The following is an 11,951-nucleotide window of genomic DNA, read 5'->3' as shown; positions in this document are numbered from 1 at the left end:
GACGCAAGGCAGGTAACTTATCTCATAAAAAACCTCGATTTGCTCAGTAAAGTAGTGCAAGAAGGGGTTTCAAGGGATGTGGAAGGTGCGCAGGTGGCAGGCCACCTCCGCACATGCCTCCCACACAGTCCAACAGCAGCACAAGGCTCTGCTGATCAGCAGTTAACCCGAACAGCTGAATTTCACGTCCTCACGTACTTCTACACAGCTCATGCTTTTCCTGCAACGTTGTTTTTACTAAAAGCCCAGATATTAAAAGAAACGCATTTACTGCCTGTATTTTGTCAAGATGGACCGTGGCAGCGTGCACTCAAATCTTTTCACTCTTTCTTCCACCGAAGGTCTTGGCCCCGCGGAGGCCTCGGCCCGGGGCAGCGGGCCGGTGCCCGGGAAGCCCCGGCAGGCCGCCCGCAGCGAGGCCCGGGAGGCGCCAGGCGCGGGGGGCCGGAGGGGGGCGGCCGCCGGCCCTCGGCCCGCCCCCGGCCCCGGCCCCGGCCCCGGCCCCGGCCCCGGCCCCGTCAGGCGCCGCGCCGCCGCCGCCGCCTCCGCGGGGGCTCGGTCGCCATGAGCGGGGCGCTGGGCCTGTCGCTGCGGGCGGCGCGGCCGGGCTGGCTGTGGGGGGCGGTGGCGCTGCTGGCGCTGGGCGGCCTGCTGGGGGCCTGGCGGTGGGTCGGCGGGCGGCGGCGAGCGGCGGAGAAGCGCCGCCGCCGCCGCTTGCAGCGGGTGGGGACGGTGTTGAAGCTCTTCGTCTACCCGGTGAAGTCGTGCCGGGGGGTGGCGGTGCGGCGGGCGCAGGTGACGCCGATGGGGCTGCGGAGCGGAGAGCTGCGGGACAGGTACGGCGAGGGCGGGCTGGGGAGCGGGGCGAGGCCGAGCCGGGGGCAGGCCGCGCTGCCGGGCCTCCACGTTTGTTCGAGGTTTCCTTCAGCGCCTGTGAAGAGGCGCCTGTTGTGCTGCGAGAGTACCCGGTGCCCGGCGTCGGCCTTGAACGTTGTTCAGTGCGTTTCTGTCCCCTGTCACGCTACAGGTTTTGGCTGGTGACCAAGGAAGATGGGCACATGGTTACAGCTCGCCAGGAGCCACGGCTGGTCCTCATTTCTGTCAGCTGTGAAAATGGGCACTTGACCTTGGAAGCCCCAGAAATGGAGAAGCTGTGCTTGCCTATAAAGCTGCCCAGGAAAAATCCCGTGCAGAACTGCAGGTAGTGAAGAAGGGGGGGGTTCCCTCCCTTCTCTCTAAATACTGCCTCTCACGTACATGTTTTGCTTTTCAAGACTGTGTGATAGTTTGCGTTTTCTTATGCAGAAATTGGAGGGTGAAAGTCGGGTGTCTCTGCCCCTTTTCTGTGGGGGTCTGTCTCCCCATCTGTATAATGGAGGGAGACTTCAGACCAGGGTCTGTAGTGACAGGGCAAGGGGCGATGGTTTTAAACTAAAAGAGGGTAGGTTTAGATTAGACATAAGGCAGACATTTTTTATGATGAGGGTGGTGAGACACTGGAATGGGTTGCCCAGAGAAATTGCGGACGCTCCATCATTGGAACTGTTCAAGGCCAGATTGGACAGGGCTTTGAACAACCTGATGTAGTGGAAGATGTCCCTGCCTATGGCAGGGGGGTTGGACTAGATGATCTTTAAAGGTCCCTTCCAACCCAAACCATTCTGTGAAATTCTCTGCCGTGTGTTACACAGGAGGCCAGGATTGATTGTCATAACAAAAGCTCCAGTTTTAATCTGCTAAACACTGGTGAAAACGAATCTCAGGAAAAGATGACACAATATTCAAGAAACATACATTATACATCTGCCAAATGAACTGTGATCTTCAGTCTTCGTAGACTGTCATGTTTACTCATTTGTGTTTACTTCTAGTGTTTTCATTTTTGCTTGGGTGAGCAATTGCATCTCGGAGCCTCAGTCATGCATGTTGGTATTTCTTGGTCTCCACTAGTATAGGCATCAACATTTTTGGATACACACTGGCCATTTGGAATTGGCGAGATGTCGGAGTTTAGATTCCCTCACCCCTGTCTGTAGGCATTTAACTGAGGTGCCTAAATTAAAAACTTGGTTGCCCAAGGCTCACTCGATGGTCACAGGGGAAAGACGGGCATCCCCAGAGAGCAGGTCATTCCCTGTAGGTGCTACCTCAAAAGCGTTTTTATCCATGTATTGAAATCCATGCTGGAAAATTGCCAGGGGGAAGCAGAAAACCTTTTTTCTGCTAAAATGTCAATGAATATGTAAGACTCTTTAGTAACTGTAAATGGTGTTAGCCCCTACAGAGATAAGCACTGATAAGTGCTTTTCCTTTGGGTAGCAGAGAAGGTTGATGTACCAGCTGCTATGATTAAGAGAGTGCTGGAAAGGAACCGCATTCGCTAGCTTTTAGCATAAATCTGTTGCTGTGGAAACCCTTGATCAGCATAGCTCAGTATCTCTGTTTATACAAGGCAGGTGCAAGTTACAGATGATAGCATTTCTCATGGAGAAATAGAACAGTCTTTTAAAAATCTGTCTATAACGTGTATATGTTAGCCAATGACACACACACTACAAAAACATGCAGTTTTCAAGATGTTATTTTTCTAAAATTTGTTGTGCCGTTACAAACGTATTTAAATAGACTAAATACATTTCAGTAATGAAAAAATACCTTGGATTTTCCCATTTTAGATCTCAGTGATTTGTTCTTCTCTTCATTTTTTTCTTTCTTTGCCTTAATAAACTATTGCACTCTCTGGCTTTAAAACTGCTAGAATTTGGGAATGCAAATAAGCAAAAGTTAGATGCATGTAAATGGCCTTTAAATTACCAAGTTGTCTGGTATTGTAGGTGGTGTCATAGGATGTGAAATTAGCAATACCCATAGTTGCCGTGTACTTCTCAGGAAGAATCCTGAGGTTTTGTATGACTCTGCAGTGCTTAAACAATTTGCCATTTGCCAGCTCGAGGCTGATTCTTTCTGATCCATTCAGCCATTCGTAAGGATGAGGTTTGGCAATAGTACTATATTCAGGCAAATGAAGATTTGGCTTTTGCTCTGAGATTCTTCCCTTCCAGCTTGAGCGTGGGAGTAGTTGTCTTGCTGCACGGTACGCTCTGCCGGCAAGGCCCTCCGCGCAGGCTTGTATTTATTCTGCCACTGGGCGAGCACGATGCCTTCAGATTGGTGCTGGCTCGTGCCCAGTAGTTTGGAGCTAAGGCAATGCAACAGTGCGTCTGACTGCAAAAGACTGTGCAGATGCTGATCTTTAAAACTGGTGAGTCCAGATCCAGATCTTACTTGAATATTTAAAAATCCTGTGTTTTGGGGAGCCAAATGTAGGACTGAAGCCATTGTGTAGGCACAGTTTCTGTTTGTGCAAATAATATGCTAGAGGGTTTTTACAGCTCTCTGGTTAAGAAGCCTCTGTGTTCGTCCTTTGTACCCTTTGTCTGTATGTGGTGTGATACTTAAATTGCATGATGTATTCCATGGATCCCTATATCACCAACTGCTTAAGATAGATCTGCTTTGTGGGTGGAAAACGGTAGTGTTGGAAGCTGTAAGACCCTCACCTCTGTCATGCTAGCCAGAAGGCACACAGGGACTGAGAGAATGGAGGGAAGAGAAAGGCAGTTGAATGCTGTGTGGGGCAATGGCATTTAGTCCCAGCCTGTGCCACAGAGTTGATAGAGGGGTCCCAGCAAACAGAGCAGGAATGTTGCTGTCAGCGCCCTGATGGTTCATCTCTCCCCCAGATGAGTAAAGGAGGGCTCCTAGGAGCTGGGCTCAGGCTAGGTGGACTGCCTGGGTATCTCTATGCTTTAAGCTATCCCGAGTATGGTTGTAGAGGTAGAGGAAACTGCAGTGCATTTGGATCAAAATTGCTACTTTGAAGAGAGTGGTAAAACTATTCATGATGGTGTTGAAGTTTATTGGAAGAATGAGGTTTACTTTTTCTTGCCAGGAAAGTGTTTCTTGTGTAAACTTGTTTGTATTCTGCTGCCAGTGACTTTTTATGCACCATGGTCTTTGCTTCCATTATAAATTTTTAACTTCTCTTAGCCTATAGAATAGCTCAGTGTCTTAAGTTTGAGCTTGAGTTTCACTCAGCTCTGGCTAAACTTTCACAGCACTAAAATCTGAAGGAAAGCTTCCTTAACAATCGGGGACATTAACAGTTAATAACATTTGTAAATGTCAATTGCAGTAACTAACCACATCCTTTCAAACTGTCATTAATTTTCTGAAATTAATTACCTTTCAGTTGATTTCTGGGCAAATCTTTTGGTGTTGCAGTCACATGCAACTGCAAGAGTAGACTGTTTTTTTGCTTGAAAGTATGGCAAATGAGTGGGTTTGTTACTGGTCATTGATGTGACAGCTAGCTCTGGGCACCTAAAGGCTATTTCATGGCTCATTCTTTCACCAGCTGATATCGTCCAGCCATGTCCATGTTACTTAGCTTCCAAAACAAGGTGACCATAAGGAGATTGCGCACTGGGAATGATCCTTGTGTCAAATTCAGAAACCAACTTCCACCTCGTTATAATTCAGGCAGTTTGTTTACTATATCTTGCTACTACTTTAAAACAAGTTGTTTGCCTTTGAATAATAAGAATGCTTGAGCCTTCGGCTTTCCAACTAACTTGCTGATGTGTCTTGTGATCCGTCAGGGTGTTTGGACTGGATATCCAAGGCAGGGACTGTGGAGATGAAGTTGCTCAGTGGATCACCACTTTCCTGAACTCAGAGCCATATCGACTGGTGCACTTTGAGCCCTCCATGGTGCCAAGAAAGTCAAAGGACATAATAAACCTTTTCCGAACCACAGATGAGGTAAATGAATGTTCTTTTTCTCAGAAGTACATTCTTTTAACCATTTCCCACCCACCCACCAAAACATGCCCATTCCGTCATTGGTGATTCAGCCCAGCTGAGCAAGGTGTGTGGTCATGTACTTAAGCCACATGAATATTCTCCTTTTCAATGACGAGGTGACTTGCTTAAATTTTATTTTAAGTCTGTTCTAAGCTATTGACCATTCACAGCTAAAGGGTCTGATACTGATACTTGAAGAGGAACTACTACATTGCAGAATAGCATTCCTTTTGTGCCTCAGTGAATAGAAGAACGTTACGTCTTTAAAGATGTTTTGATGGTGTAATCTGTGTTGCATAGAAAACCTCCGTTCCCTATCCCTTGTTAGGTCTAGGAGTGTACTGATACGGGTTATGTTACCTTGTATTTTGTTTAAAGGAACGATGCTTAACCCAGGGCTCTATAGTTGTGAGCTTAGGTATTAAAATCCAAAGAAGGTTACAGAGGTTTCATCTCCTTCTGTGGAAAGAGGCTTGAAGGTGTGATATTAGAGAAAGTTAATGCAGGTAGGGAAAGGAGATGCTGTGCTCGGATGTCTTCATATCGTTGGAGCCGTTGATGCCCTTCTTTTTGTCTGAACAGCTCTCTTTTGTGAGGACGGTTTGAACTGTACCTGATCTGTGTAAGCTTTTTAAGTAAACGCAGATTGTGAGTACCTTGCCTTACTGATGTGACGTTATTATCTATAGGGCATCAGTGTTTTGCTTGTTGTTGCACAAAGAGAAGAAGGTATATTCAATTATGGACTTTTATACATATGCATTTATTATGTAAGGATACTGAGACCAATACAGAAGACCAGGTTTCAGCAAAAAGGTTGTCAGATTAGGAGGGGTGACATTCAGGAATCCTAGCATGAAAAGAGGGCAGAATTGTTCGTATAGTTACTTCAGCACGCATCTTCTTCTGGTTGTAAAGGCATGTACAAGGGCGAGGGAAGGATAATATAAAAGAAGGGCAGGAGGAGGGCTATACACTAAAATTCTTGCCAAAATTTCTCTTTTTTTTTTTTTAATGAGGAACTAGCATATATAGGAGTTTTCTTTTAATACTGGTCATTGTCCTTGTTTGCTAAAATGGCAGCCCTCCCACTTCCAGGCAAACTTAGACTGACAAATGGACAATTGCAATTTAGTATTGCTGTTCTGTATGTGAAACTCCCTCTGGTGTTGTGATAAGATAGGTTTATTATATAGAAAAATCCAGTTAGTTGATTATTGCCAACCAGGTAAGTTCAGCAGTTCCATAAATGTCTTAAGTATCTTTCATAACTTAGTGTATCAGTAAAACATTTTAAGTTTAATTCCATCTGTAACACCTCAAATACCTGTCTGGGACATGCATACAGTATTATTTTGTAAGAAGTTGTGGTAGCTTATATAATTTTAGTTTAATTCTGTAGATGGAAGTTTGATTTTACAGTTTAAACAAATGAGACTTGCTGTGGTTACTGAAATAGGAAAGGGCATGTTATTTTACTTGTTAACCTGCTACCAGGAAAATGAAAACCCGAGTGCAGCAGCCTAACAGTCAGGCTAATATGTGACCACTGGTTCCAACATGTCCGTCCTTTTGCTGTTCAGTAACTTTGCTCCCGTGCTGTTACAGTGGCCTTAGGATTTGTTTGTGTTTTTTTATGTAGGTTGCCTATCCTGACTGTAGCCCAGTCTTGATCCTCTCAGAAGCTTCACTGGAAGATCTAAATTCCAGGATGGAAAAGAAAGTTAAGATAGAGAACTTCAGGCCAAATATTCTTGTGACAGATTGCAGTGCTTTTGAGGAGGTAAAATAACTCTCTTAAAGGTATTTTTGGAGGCGTGGTTGTGTTTCTTTGTAACTCAATTTCCTTGTGTGATGGTGCCTACAAGGATGAGGAAAGCTGCTATTCTGTGATTTTTATGACTGGATTCCAGAGAGGTACAGTTTCCGCTCACATCAGTGCATGTGAAACATTGAGGGAGGAGACAGGTCTGTCAATGCTTACTTAGCTTGGCAAAGGATAAAATAAGTGTGTTTAAATGACAGGCTGCTACTGAAAGCTCATCTTTAAGTATAAAGTAGGCAAGGCTATGCATGCTATAATTGATCAATTAGTGATACAAATGAACAATTTGTAAATTGACAGTGTGATATTTTATAGCCTTTGGCACAAGAGTAAAACCGACCCTTGCAATACTGCAGTCTGTCACTGCATCTCTGACGATATTCTGGTAGTTCAAAAAACAATCTAGGAAGGTATCTGGTGATGAAGTGAACTGATGATGGTGGCTTTTAAGTGTTTTTATGTCACATTGCCATTTTTCCAAATAATTCACTCTGGATAGATCTGATAATTTCCCAAATCTAAGAAGTTCCTAAAATGGGAATGGGTTTTTGTCTTCCAAGAAGGATTGCAATAGGAAGCTTGTGTAGATGAGAAGCGAAAACTTTCTTCTACTAAAAATTTCCTTTCTGCAAAAATGGTGACTTACCAGAGGTCACAGATCAGATTATCACAAGTACAGTAAGAATAAGCTTGCTTTAGGTTTGGACAAGTGCATGCTGCAGAACGGGATTTATTACTTGTGTATCTTTCTTTCCAGATACAATTACTAGTGGGTCCTGAATTGGATGAATGCAGTGACTGTAGGGTTTTTCATTAAAATAGTACCATAATATAATTGTACTTATTTTGAAGATGCAAGTAAAGGTGATCATCTGGAATGGTACCGCTTCTTCTAGGAATGACTGTGCCACTCCTGGAAAAATGATTGCATGTGGATATGACTAATCTGTGCATAATGCTTACCTTCCCTCAGGACACCTGGGAGGAGATTCTTATTGGCGATGTGGAGATGAAAGGGACAGTGTGTTGTGCCAGGTAAACATCTGAGACCGTTATTTTATATAGATGTATAGAGATTTATAATGAGAAGCTGTTATTGATTTGGTGCTGTCTGTCATTGCAGGTGTATTTTAACAACTGTTAACCCAGACACTGGGGTCCTGGACAGGAAGGAGCCCCTGGAAACATTGAAAAGGTTGTAAAAATACCAGTGCTGCTTAGGCTGTGAGAGTGGATTTAGGCTAGATCCCAACAGATGTTAGACTAGTGTTTTAAAAGTGGTTTGAAGTATGTGTGGGACATAATGCAGTGTAAAGGTCTGTGTATATTGGCTTCCATTCTACTTTCTGCAATTCTGTATGGTAAGAAAATTCAGGAAGTTCTCTCTTCTTTCTTGCAAACTTTACATTCCCTGCCTCTTTCATCTCTGCTAGGGTGAATGTCTGGGGTAACAGGTATTTAAAGTATTTAAAGGTCTAACTTTGCAACATTTCTTTTTATAAAGTCTTTTGTATGAGTTTTATACACGGACGTGTGAATACAATCGGGCTTTTTTTCTCTATTTCAACTGCTTGGTTCTCTTAATTGTAATATTTATTTAGTTTTTAGTCTAGTATGGTGACCAAAACAAGGCATCACTATTCATATATCCTCTCTCTCATCACTGTAGTTTTGATGTTTAGAATTTGCTACCACTGATTCTAAAGAAGTGCTCTCTCTTTGCAGTTACCGCTTATGTGATCCGTCTGAGCGACACATACACAAATCCAGCCCTCTCTTTGGAAGATACTTTGCTGTTGACAAAACTGGAACGATTCAAGTTGGAGACCCTGTGTACAAGATGGTCCAGTAATGAGAGAGACTTTGATCAGAAGATGCCTTTTCACTTTTGATACACAAATTGTTTTCCCATGAACACGGTCACCAGCATAACTTTTTTCTTATTCCTTGCAATATTTTCTATGCTGTGTTCCTTTGTAAGGTGCAGGGGGGTCTTTGAGGCTATGAAGTGCCAATCATTTAAAATCATGTCATCTACTAGCATGCCCGTAGCAACCACATCTTTAGTTCTTGTGGAGGTTGTGATAGAAGAATCTCTAATTCAAGACAGACTTCACAGCACTACTGTGAGTATCACACCTCCTAAAATTTGATGCCAAGCTCGGTACTGAAATCCAAAATTATGTACAAGGGCTTTGCGTCATGTATTAGATACATTCAGTGCCTATAAAGAATCACAAAAACAGTCATGCCAAGCATAAAGTATGTTGGTCACAGAGCTGCCTTTACAGGTGAACAGGGAGTGCAGATGGCAAGGCTCTGTCTTAGATTCCACTGTTCTTTGGTCCTTAGCATCTCACCCTGTCTGTGTCTGGAGGTACTTTCTTGCAGTGTTTCTTATCCTGCAGTCGTTTCTTGAAGATTGCTGCTGTCTTTCAAGTTTGGAGCAATATCAGAAAGAGAAGGGTTGTGAGCTGACTCAATGCTACTCAGATCTAGAGGTGGGAACACTGGTTAGTGATGTGTAAGACGGGAGGGTTCGTTTAGTTTATGACCTCTGCTTGATAAGAGTTTGAACCATCAATTTTTTCTCCTGTGAGGCATACCTAACAGCTAGGCTGTAGAGCAGTGATGCACTTGCTAACGTATCAGTAGAACTTCCAGTTTGACTAAAAGAGTTAAGTGTTCACTGGATCAGAGACTTTACGCACATTGGAGGGGGAGGAAAGCTGTTGGGAGTGATCTGATTCTGAGCCTGCACCGTTCCAGCTGATGTCCAGGCCGATATTGTAGGGCTCTTTCTTCATGCACAGTTCCTCTCTGGCTCAGTGAATCTCTGACTACAGAAAAGTAGGCTACTAAGCAGATGTTTGGGAAGCTGCAGTTTTGGACTGAGCATGTTAACATCCTTACTGGTTACGCACTTAGATATCTGGTTGCCCCCCACCCCTGCCCCTATTCTAACGAAAGTGTCAGCCATTTATATGAAGCTGATAGTTACATTTTCTGCTATATTTTATACTGCATAAAACAGTTAGGGGAGGAAACTAGTTGGATGATGGCAGTAGTATCTTTTCTTTAAATATTATATGATTATTTAAAAAAAAAAAAGTGGACTCCAAGACAAAATCCAGCCATCTTTCAAATGCTTTGCTGCCTGTTGCTTTGTTATGGATTACTAGATCTAGAACGAGTGTTGAACTAGACAAAAAGAGGAATCTAATTAAGTGTGAAGAAGGACAAATCATGACCCAATTTGGTGTTTAGATTCTGTGTTTTCTGTTGTGAATACGAAACTGGAATTTTCAGATGGATATATGTGGCGAGCCTGAAGCAGGCATATGGGGAAGGTAGTTTTCTATTATTTGTGAACTCAGAGTTGCTCTGAATATCCTTTCGTTAGCTGAGTTCTCTGTAAATATTAAGTTTTCCTGTGACAAACAAGTGCCCAGTTTGGACTGCACGTTGCGTATTTGTGCGTTGTTATGCCTGATGCAGCAACTGGTGGGAGGAAGTGAGAGAAAAGGCATCTTTTAAAAAGGAAAGTAATCCTGAGGTTCGGTTTTAAAAAGCATATGTTGAAGATCCTTAGTATTAGAAGCTGAAACCTTGTGGAATTCCTAATGGTATTAAGCAAAGACAGCCTGCTGGCCTGCCAGAGCAATTAGTTAAGTGTGTGTCTCTTCATTAAGTCAAAGAAGCGGAAGGAAAGAGAGTTGAATTTTTGCCTCTAGCCAAACATATTTTTTCACCATTCTTTTAGCAGCACATTAGGATTTACGTAACAAATTGTGTGGTATAGATCATGTTGCTTCTCATTAGGCTATCATTGATTGGGCTAATTTGGAAATGGGGCTGTCTTTCCAATGAGAAACTGCATCTGCATTCCTGTTCAGAAAATGCCTTATCCCTGTATAAGCCCCGTAGGAGAATTTGGCTGGAATGCTAAAACAGGTATGTGTCTGAGTACAACACGTTTCACAAATGACACTTAAATCAATTATGTGATGAAAGAGGGCCATTCTGGGAAGTGGAGAGCATAACTTATGAACATTACGATATAAATATCTTGATATAAATGTTGAACTGCTGTAACTGTTGGAATTGTATTTGATTTTGCTAAGGCCATTTAGGAAATTGACTGAAAATGTGTCAATCATAAAACACTATTTTTTAAATTATGTACTTAAAAATGTTAATTGCTTTTTTTAACTCTAGAGGAAGAAATCAAAAGTATAAACTTCTGTTGAATCCAAACTCTTGTAAGGTGTAAAATTTGTGAATCTTCCTTTTTCTTTGTTTTCTGTTTCGCTATTTAACTTCTGCTGCTGTTTCCAGGACATCATATATAATTAACAGTGATGATTATTTTTTTTAATCTTACCTCTGAGTTTCGGAAAATATGCAGTTAACCAGAGGAAGCTATAAGTGTAAGAGAGCAGAACCATCAGATGTAAGTGGTCTTCAGACTGAATTTTATGACCCGTATGATCTAGATGATGAGAAAGATGTTTACAGACTATCTTTTTTTTTTCCACAGACATATGAAAATAGGGAAAAATGGGTTTGACAGTAGGAAAGTTTAGTACACTCAAGTCAACACAAGGTCATGTTTCCTATTTCAGGTCTCTGAAAGCCAAAACTTGTTTTACAGCACTTACTGCACCAACATAATTCTTGCAGAAGATTGTGTGAGAGAAGGACACTTCTTGCAGGCAGAAATTTCCTGGTTGTTAAGATTTGAGGCGGGTACGTGACTGCTCCCCCCAAACAAGAGAAAGATCCATGCTTCTGCATCTTAAGGAGAAAAAAAGCCTTCCAAAGGCATTGCTCCACTTCTCCATAAGAAGGAAAGAGATTCCTGGCCCTTCCCACTCCAAATGGCTAAGGTTTCAAAAAGGGCTGCCACGGGGTGTTTGTTTGTGGGGTCTGTTCTAGGACCTTAAATTGCCTTATTCTCATTTTGAGATCCATAAGAAATTCCCTGTACTTGGCAGCTGCAGGGCTGAGGACTACACTTGCAAAGTCTTTGTTTCTTTTGGAAAGAAGGTTCTTAAAAAATAATGCAGGCATCAAAACCACACGTATCATTCTTCAGCTGGAGGAGAGGCAGCATTCATGCCTCATAAAGGTTCCTGTTTTTACATATTTTACATAGCCATTGTGTTAATGTTAATCTCTATTTAGAATGTCACTGTTACTAGTAATTATTTTTGCATTTTACCCAGAGACACTGGTGAAGTCAGTAAGGGTTTCAGAG

The 11,951-nt window shown here is 42.8% G+C and overlaps 1 protein-coding gene across 1 annotated transcript; it reads left to right on the top strand.

Annotated features, from left to right (window-relative positions):
• Positions 1 to 543: 543 nt before the first annotated feature.
• LOC104019703 (mitochondrial amidoxime-reducing component 1) lies at positions 544 to 10,953 on the top strand. Its single transcript, XM_009473009.2, has 7 exons — positions 544 to 836; positions 1,028 to 1,201; positions 4,662 to 4,824; positions 6,509 to 6,649; positions 7,665 to 7,726; positions 7,815 to 7,886; positions 8,417 to 10,953. Exons 1-7 carry the CDS (start codon positions 565 to 567, stop codon positions 8,541 to 8,543), a joined length of 1,011 nt encoding a protein of 336 aa, XP_009471284.2. The 5' UTR covers positions 544 to 564; the 3' UTR covers positions 8,544 to 10,953.
• Positions 10,954 to 11,951: the final 998 nt, after the last annotated feature.

Source organism: Nipponia nippon, unplaced genomic scaffold (genome assembly GCF_047370975.1).
Source record: "Nipponia nippon isolate SJK-2023a ecotype South Korea unplaced genomic scaffold, ASM4737097v1 scaffold_4, whole genome shotgun sequence".
Taxonomy (NCBI): domain Eukaryota; kingdom Metazoa; phylum Chordata; class Aves; order Pelecaniformes; family Threskiornithidae; genus Nipponia; species Nipponia nippon.
The sequence above is the reverse complement of the archived record's forward strand: the minus strand, read 5'-3'. Positions and strand labels throughout refer to the sequence as shown.

Excerpts from the sequence above, each read along its gene's own strand:
- LOC104019703 (XM_009473009.2), top strand. The coding sequence starts at position 565 with ATGAGCGGGGCGCTGGGCCTGTCGCTGCGGGCGGCGCGGCCGGGCTGG. Across the intron at positions 6,650-7,664 it reads ATTGCAGTGCTTTTGAGGAG|GACACCTGGGAGGAGATTCT; the intron begins GTAAAATAACTC and ends ACCTTCCCTCAG. Across the intron at positions 7,727-7,814 it reads GGGACAGTGTGTTGTGCCAG|GTGTATTTTAACAACTGTTA; the intron begins GTAAACATCTGA and ends CTGTCATTGCAG.